The sequence below is a fragment of the Sceloporus occidentalis genome, unplaced genomic scaffold, assembly GCF_023333645.1.
Source record: "Sceloporus occidentalis isolate IW3139 unplaced genomic scaffold, rSceOcc1.0.p SCAF_67, whole genome shotgun sequence".
NCBI lineage: Eukaryota > Metazoa > Chordata > Lepidosauria > Squamata > Phrynosomatidae > Sceloporus > Sceloporus occidentalis.
Window position 1 is genome coordinate 1575112 of NW_028317047.1, and position 8495 is coordinate 1583606.

An 8495-nucleotide genomic window follows, 5' to 3' on the forward strand; every position below is an offset into this window, starting at 1 on the left:
GCCCTCTGCCATACTGACCGTCGAACCACTTGCCTCAGGTTCTGGTATTGTTCTGTAGGTAAAGCAGTGGTGTAGCAGGAGAGGATGACCCGCAGCAGTCCCTGGAATTCGGATACCACATCCATGTCCTTGCCAAGGCGACCGAAGTCTGTCGTCCTGTCGGTCAATCCCGGTAGAAAGTAAGTGTCCCTCAGACTAAGAAGAAATCCCGCCGCTTGCCACCAATGTCACGGAGCTGGCTTGTCCGACCGACTACCTCCGCTGTCTTGTGCTCCCTTAGCCTGGGACAACACACTTTCCCCGGTTCCCCAGTCACTAGCCGAGACTCAGTGTAGGGTAAAACCAAACGAAGACTGATTTATTTTAGACACACAGAGCTGGATATATCCAGCAAAACACACATTAACATAAAACAAGATATTGGGACACAAACCGCCCCCTTAATCTGCCTCTCAGAGACAACAGGGGCAGTAACGGGATTAACAATACAATAGGGGGGGGAGACTGATTTATACAACATTAAACATCAAAGAATGGTGGTCACTCCCTGGTGGCAGATCCTGGCTGTCTGCTGGAGATAATCCCCTCAGCCAGTGATGAGAGGATACTGCTGAGGGTAGCCACAGAAGTCTTTACAAACCCAGGGCCCATAGTCAATAGGGAGGAGGCTGGCAGTCAGGCTTCTCCAGTGGCCCCAGTGATGGAGGCTTCCGTCACACTAGGCTTTTGGGTGTTTGATCTGTGCACTTACAAATAAGTCACACTGTTTCCTGCAAATTTGTGTTCCTGAGGCTTATGGCCCTAGAAGACAGCGCTTAAAACCCTAAAATTTATATTTATGGTGCTCAGCTAACATGTCTTGGTTCTCCCCATAAATATTCAAGTAATTCTTCTGTTGCCCCTGAGAACATGGGCGTAGGAGGGGACATCATTTTCCCCCATAAGATCCCCAATTTCTCCCCATCTCTCACACTATCTACCCTCTCCCTACTGCCCCCTTCTCACCAGCTACCCTCTCCCTACCGCCCCCTTCTCACCAGCTACCCTCTCCCTACCGCCCCTTCTCACCAGCTACCCTCTCCCTACCGCCCCCTTCTCACCAGCTACCCTCTCCCTACCGCCCCCTTCTCACCAGCTACCTTCTCCCTACCGCCCCCTTCTCACCAGCTACCTTCTCCCTACCGCCCCCTTCTCACCAGCTACCTTCTCCCTACCGCCCCCTTCTCACCAGCTACCCTCTCCCTACCCCCCTTCTCACCAGCTACCCTCTCCCTACCCCCCTTCTCACCAGCTACCCTCTCCCTACCCCCCTTCTCACTAGCTACCCTCTCCCTACCCCCCTTCTCACTAGCTACCCTCTCCCTACCCCCTTCTCACTAGCTACCCTCTCCCTCCCCTCCCCACCAGCTACCCTCTCCCTACCGCCCCCTTCTCACTAGCTACCCTCTCCCTACCGCCCCCTTCTCACCAGCTACCCTCTTCCTACCCCCCTTCTCACTAGCTACCCTCTCCCTACCCCCCCTTCTCACTAGCTACCCTCTCCCTACCCCCCTTCTCACTAGCTACCCTCTCCCTACCCCCTTCTCACTAGCTACCCTCTCCCTCCCCTTCTCACTAGCTACCCTCTCCCCCCCTTCTCACTAGCTACCCTCTCCCTCCCCCCTTCTCACTAGCTACCCTCTCCCTCCCCCCCTTCTCACTAGCTACCCTCTCCCTACCCCCCCTTCTCACTAGCTACCCTCTCCCTACCCACCCCTTCTCACCGTCTACCCCAGGGGTGTCCAAGTTTTTTCTGCAGTGGGCTACTTCATCAGAATTGTATACGTGCGCAGGCCACACTCATTTTTCACTGTGAGAAAATATGGCCTTTAATAAAATATACAGATTAAAATAAAGTAAATGACACAAAACCTTTACTTTTCCTCTCACTGATTTCTGGGCCTAGAGAGTTTTGTGAATACAAATTCAGGACTCATTCACGGTTCACTTAGCCAAAACCGAAAATGACCCCCCACCTTTAAAAATAATAATAAAAACTCACATTTTTATAAAAGTAGGTAACACACCACAATTGGACAAAAAAAATTAGGCAGCCAGTACATGCTGGTACAGGGTGGCTGTAAGTGATGTGCAGACCCCATATTGCTGGCAGCATCAATACACAAGGGGGGCAGCTAGCTAGGTTTCAGCATGTACTGGCTGATTTGGCATGATAGGAGTGTGACTGCTAACAGCAATCACAGTCCCATCATGCCTAGGTTCCAGCACTTACACATCCATGCTATCACACACTCATTCATTCACAGATTCATTCCCTCAGTCACGCATACTGATTCAAAGACCCTCCCCACACCCTTACCTGCACTGCAGCTCCTCGATGCCGCTCACAGACTTCAGCAGGGGGCGCGGCCTCCCTCTGCGTTCTCTGGTACTGCACAAAGGAAGCAGGATGGGATGTCACGCTGGGTTCCACTTCCTCTGTGCAGTACAGAAGACCCTCCCACAGGTAAGTAGCAGGGCTCTTGTAGCAGGGCTCGAGGTGCGGACCGCGTAAGATCGGTTGCCCTGGCTGCCGATCTTACGCGGGCCACACCTCGAGGTCTCGCGGGCCGCATTTGCGGTGTTTCTATGGGGGGGGTGTTCCTACGGCCCTGGGGGGGATTTCTTCATTATCGGTCCCCCCCGCATGAGTTACTGGGGGGGATCTGGCCCCCCCTCCCCCCCCCCCGGTTCCTATGCCCATGCCTGAAAAGGATTGCTTCTCATAGCTTTGTATTACTAGTATCAGATTAAAAATGTGTTATTTGAAGTAATGTGCTGGTTCCTATTTTAAGATCTTTCAAGGTTTTCCCTAACAATGTTTTCAGGCTGATGCATACTAGACATTTCTACGTGTTCTGTTATATTAGCCCAGTCTACGAGACAAACACTCAGACCTCTCGTCAGACTGCTTGTGGTAAACATAGAATGGTTCAGTATTAATCACCAGGCCGGATAGTCTGTCATCTATGGAGGAATGGACATCTGTAGCATTACAGTCAACTCAGTGTCAGTGTTTGAGTTGAGAAAGTGACCCAAAATATCACATGACTGAGGACAATGGTCAGGACAGTAGAACAAATGAAACTGTTTTTAGGGAAAAAGGGAAGTTAAATAAAGTTTGCCTACTGTATTAATTTTGATTAATAAAATGCATGATTGGCTGTCAGGACAGGAACAATGTTTATCTTTGGAACATTTGCTTGTTTATATTCAAATGCCTATAAGAAACATGACCGGTCTGAATAAATTAAAACAGTGAGCTTAAGAACTATTCATTGTTGGCCTGTTAGTTTCCAGCTATAACAAATTAACTTTGTATCTATCTAGTCACAGTCATGAACAAATCAGCAAATATAAATTAATGTACCATTTTCTTCATATTTTTTCCTGACTCTTACGAAGAATAAAATTAAGCTATTCCTGTTCTTCACCAAAGCAGCTTAAGAGGCTAGCGTAAAGTCTCTAAGCGCCTTAATCCCCATCAAATATGATTGAAAGTCAAGTATGAACAGATAATACATTGAGCAAGAGAGACAAAGTTCATTCGTTATTCCATGTATTTCAGTATTAAAAGCAAATATTCTCTGCAGAATTGAATAAACTACACAAAAATAAGAATTTCAATGACCTGGGGATACAGGAGATTTTAAGCAGTTACACTGGGGTTAATAAAATACATGTACTCAAATAATTATTTTTTGTTTATAACTGTAATCCTAATTGCCAGTATACTGAGAGCCAGGCTTAGGGGTGTGCAACCTCTGAGCATCAAGAATAGAGACATGCTACATGGCCACTGTGACCATGTGGTGGTGTCTGCTGAGACAAATGCAAAGAGAGCAGGAGATGTGTGAGGTTGATAATTACAAAATTGACAATTTAGAAGCTGGTGGGAAATTAGCAGCCTTGAAAAGGATCTAACACAATCTAGTCCAATGTGGACTGAATGTTTGTTACCCCACCGACACACCTAAAACATGGAGATTTTATTGAACGACAGAATGCAATGTTACTAAATTGCTCTCTCGCTTGCGTGTCTGAAGAAACAAAAAGAACAAATCGCTAAACAATTAGAAACTGGAAAAACTATTTCGAACAATTCATTCAGGATCCAGGTTATATGACTTTATACACTTAAATAAAAAAAGAACATTGAGCCTAAAAACCCAAGCAAAAAAAGAACACTAAAACATTATTAGCTGACCAATCACAGCGATCGTTTGACCATTACTGCAGATGTTCTGTCTCCTCCATCTTTGTGATCTGTGAGCGTTAGCTTACTTTGGTGGGTGGTTAGATGGAGCTGAGGATTGTGTAGTGGGTTTTAGGAATCAAGGGAAACAAATGATATATGTTTTAGTGTATTAGTATTTAGTGAATGGGGTAGGCAGTGTAGGTAAGGGAGGTTTTTTTTTTTCTTTTTTAATTAAAATGGAGCAGGTCTACAGCACTGAACAAGAGTACTCCGTTCTTGCCGAGTCAGATGACTAACAAAGCCACTCTGACAGCATCGGATATTGACCTGGTTGACCAAATATTGAGCAGAATGTTGCTGTTGAGGAGTCCCTGGCCCAAACAACATTTACTTTTATTTACAACATATAGCAGACTAGCACAAATGTTTAGGGTGTTAAGAACACCATTTCTCAATGAGCGCTAACTTCAAGCATCGCACTTCAGGCAGTATATTCCATCAAAGCACTCAACACGTACGTGCTGTACAAGAAATGCGGAACTGGGAAGACCCACACCTTTCAGGAATTCGAACTGAAAATCCTAAGGGATATCTTCTTTGACAATGCCACCCTAAATATAGAAAATGAAAAACTCCTGCGACTTGCAGTTCCTACAATCCACCCACAACAGTAAATCTTCTGCATTAAAATACACTTTATTATTTTGCAGTATGGTAGATGAGCAATGAGCATCAATCTCTGCCTGTACTAATTGTCACCTTCTGCCTCACATTCCAACTCCCATTAGTCTGTAAATGCTACTAACAAGTTAAAATGGTTTCAGTGACTGCTTGTCCCTTCCCCTGCTGATTTGTGAAAATTAAATAAAAAAATAAAAAAAACAAGGTTATATCTCAATTGCCACTGGGACAAGGCATTACATAGATAGAGAAGTTTGTTGTATGGCGGTGTTGCATGTTTCTGCATTTATTTACTTCAGTGAGGGGAGGCACAGCGTGGCTAATGGCCAATGACCTACTCTGTTTATACTAAAGCAAATGGTTGAAAGCACCGGTGATGTACGCGAGTTACTGCTGTACTCAAGGGATGTTGCTGAACCTAAAATAGGTATTCTGATTCTCCTTAAAAAAAAAGTATTTATATTGCACCAGCAGATTCTATAGCACAATTATAATTACAAATATAGTTACAATAAGACTAATTGCAGTATATAATTTTAATGTTTTGACTAGTTTTGATTTAGTAAAATCCCAGCTCCTCTCTTGCGCTGAGCCAGACATGCCTGCTTGTAAGTCATACATTACCTGCATGCCTCTCATCTTCTGGAATCTGGCTACTGTATCACTTATTGTGTACACCCGAACATGACCCATGTGGAGTTTTCCTGAGGGGTATGGGAACATGGATAACACATAAAACTTTGGCTTTGATGTCTACAAAACAAAAAAACATTTGGGTTTCAACACAATGAAGAAGAGTGCTTTAATATACATTCTTTTATTGCAGCCTTTTTTACCTGACACAGAAGACTTAGCTGTTGCCCTTCTCTGTAATCTGACCATTCTTGCCACAGCTGGCTACTTGGAACAGCCAATCAGTGACAGGAATGTATCCCACTTAAATCAATGGCATCACTTTCCCCCAATACATATTAACAGGCCCCTACCTACAGCATTCCCCAAACCATTGATGGAGCCGACAGGAGGCTAGTATATTGTGAACAGGGAGATGTTTTTGGCACATGTGTTTTACACTTTTTTTATCCTCTTATCACTATTATCCTGGCAGTTGGAGGAAAATAACCAAGAATGAAACAATGGAGTTGGAGAGGTTTGGCTACGCTGGAGTGAAATTGGCAAGATGAAACATAAAGATCACTGTGTCCCTTTAAAATGACAGTTGTCCTGCATTCTATTTTAATTTTCAGTTGTTGCTGTGATTTTTAATGTACTTTCTACTAACACTACTAAAGCATAATGTGTTTTAGAGTGGTTTATGTGCATGAGCACTTATCCTGAAAGACAATCAGGCCACATTTTTGACTGCAGATGATTTCCTTATAATAAAACAGGAACAAACAGAAAAAATATGTATATGACAATTTTCAGTGATATATATATTGTTTATGGCATGCTGCATAAATACTTACATCGACTTCACTGATGGTAGTGAATCGATCCTTTATTTTGAGACGCCACCAATTTTCCACCTTTTTTCTGGTCTCCAGTCCATACTCTTTCTCCCATTTTCCTGTCTCACTATAAATGTTTCTTAAAGCTCCCAAGTGTGTTGTCAGCTTCCATTTCTTAGGCAACGTAAGCATGTGCAGCCTTACCCTTAAGCAGGAGGTACATACACCACGGCTCAAAAGAGAAGGACCCATTCTTTATTAAATGGATTTACTGAAAATTGAAGAAAAAAAAAATGCTAATGATTTCAGAAATTAATCCAAGTAAAAGAAAAAAAAAAAAAAAGTACCGTATTTTATTAGGAATGAGCAGATATTACATGGCAAAACATCTTGGGATGTTATTAAATGCTTATGATTCTAAAAGCAAACCAGAAAAACATAATGAAGAAAGATGGGACTTTTGTCATTTTATACATTTACGTTGCTAAAGTTCTAAAGCGTAGGTATCTATATGCCTTACAATGGATCTGACTATGGTTCCGGAAAAAAACCTAAGTAATTGCTAAACAGATGCTAATTTTAAATGAACTCATTAAAAATCCAAAATGATAATTGGAAAAAATCTCTTGGCTTTACCAACAATACACTTGGTCGCAGTAGGGTAATAACCAGATGGTTAAATGTCAAAAAGCTTTACAGAATTACATGACATGATATTGAAGAGTGCATTGTAAGTAACCCGAAGTGCAACTTTGAATCCTATTTTAGATTTTAAATTATGCATCACGCACAAAGTAAGCCATCCTTGTAAGAGAAACACCACGCTTTCCTAAATATTCCCTTTTAGGAGGGGCAGTGTCTCTTTGGGGTCCATATCGTCCTTGTCCATCGTTTTTAAGAGCTCTGAATGTTCACTGGATAGGAGTTCTTTAGTCATGAATGCCAATAAAGTGTATCAAACAGTAGAAATGTGTGTTTATAAACTATAATGCACACATTCTGATTACTCAGTAGATAGCTGAAGAGGTTTCAGAGCACCGCCTCAAGCCACACATTAAAAAAATTGTGAGGTATACATTTTTCATCTAGCAGCACCATCTATAGCTCAATGTGTAGTGAATAAACCAAATGGTCACACTCAACAAATTTGCATTATAATGTAAAGAAAATGTCAACCTCAACCAAAAAGCCCCTTCACATTGGGCCTCATTCCCTCTCAACTGCCTAACAGACTAAGACTGCAAGAGCAGCTCCACCTTCTTCTACACCAAAACATCTTATGTATGTACCTTACCTTTAGAGACTTATCTCAATTTTGGAAAATAAAAGTTCTAGTTGGACACTATATGAGAGTGAGCAAACTCCTTACAATAAATTAACAAACCGAACAGCTCTCTGCTGGTGACTCGTAGGTGTGTATGTTGCTAAATAAGAATATTAAACCATATGGACAAAAGTATTAAAAAAACACCTCTTAATTGCTGAATTTAGTTTTTTTTTTTTTAAATAGACCCATTCCCACATGCGTATATAATCAAGCACCTAGCCATGCAGTTTGTATTTACAATTTATTTATTTTTTTACAAATGGTCATTGTGAGGAGCTCAATGAATTCAACCATGGTAGTGTGACAGGATTGCAATAAGTCAGCTCGTGAAATTTCATCCCTGCTAGATATTCCACATTCAACTATAAGTGGTATTATTGGAAAGTGGAAGTGTTTAAGAAACAGCAGCAACTCAGCCACGAAACAGAAGACCACATAAAGTCACAGAGGGGGCCAGAGTGCTTCAGCACATGGGGGTTATAAGTCACCAATGCTCTGCTGATTCCATAGCTGAAGAGTTTGAAACTTCCACTGAGGTTAATATCAGCTCAAAAACCGAGCAGCGAGGGCTTTATGGAATGGGTTTCCATAGCCGAGCAGCTGCATGCATACCTTGCATCACCAAGTACGCCAAGCGCAGACTCTGCAGCGGTGGAAACGGGCTCTGTGGAGTGACGAATCATGCCTCTCTGTTTGCAGTCTGATGGGCGAGTCTGGGTTTGGTGGACGCCTGGAGAATGTTACCTGTCTGACTGCATTGTGCTAACTGAAGTTTGGTGGAGGATGGATAATGGTATGA

The 8495-nt window shown here is 42.7% G+C and overlaps 1 protein-coding gene across 1 annotated transcript in view; it reads right to left on the bottom strand.

Moving 5' to 3' along the window:
* LOC149286610 (leucine--tRNA ligase, mitochondrial-like) overlaps positions 1-6507 on the bottom strand; it is a 54357-nt gene extending 47850 nt beyond the window's left edge. The window contains exons 1-2 of the mRNA XM_089493829.1: positions 6388-6507; positions 5543-5671 (exon numbers count right to left, since the gene is read on the bottom strand). Of these exons, the coding sequence (XP_089349955.1) occupies positions 5543-5641 (99 nt within the window). The 5' untranslated portion in view covers positions 5642-5671; positions 6388-6507. The remainder of the gene's footprint in view (positions 1-5542; positions 5672-6387) is intronic.
* Positions 6508-8495: the final 1988 nt, after the last annotated feature.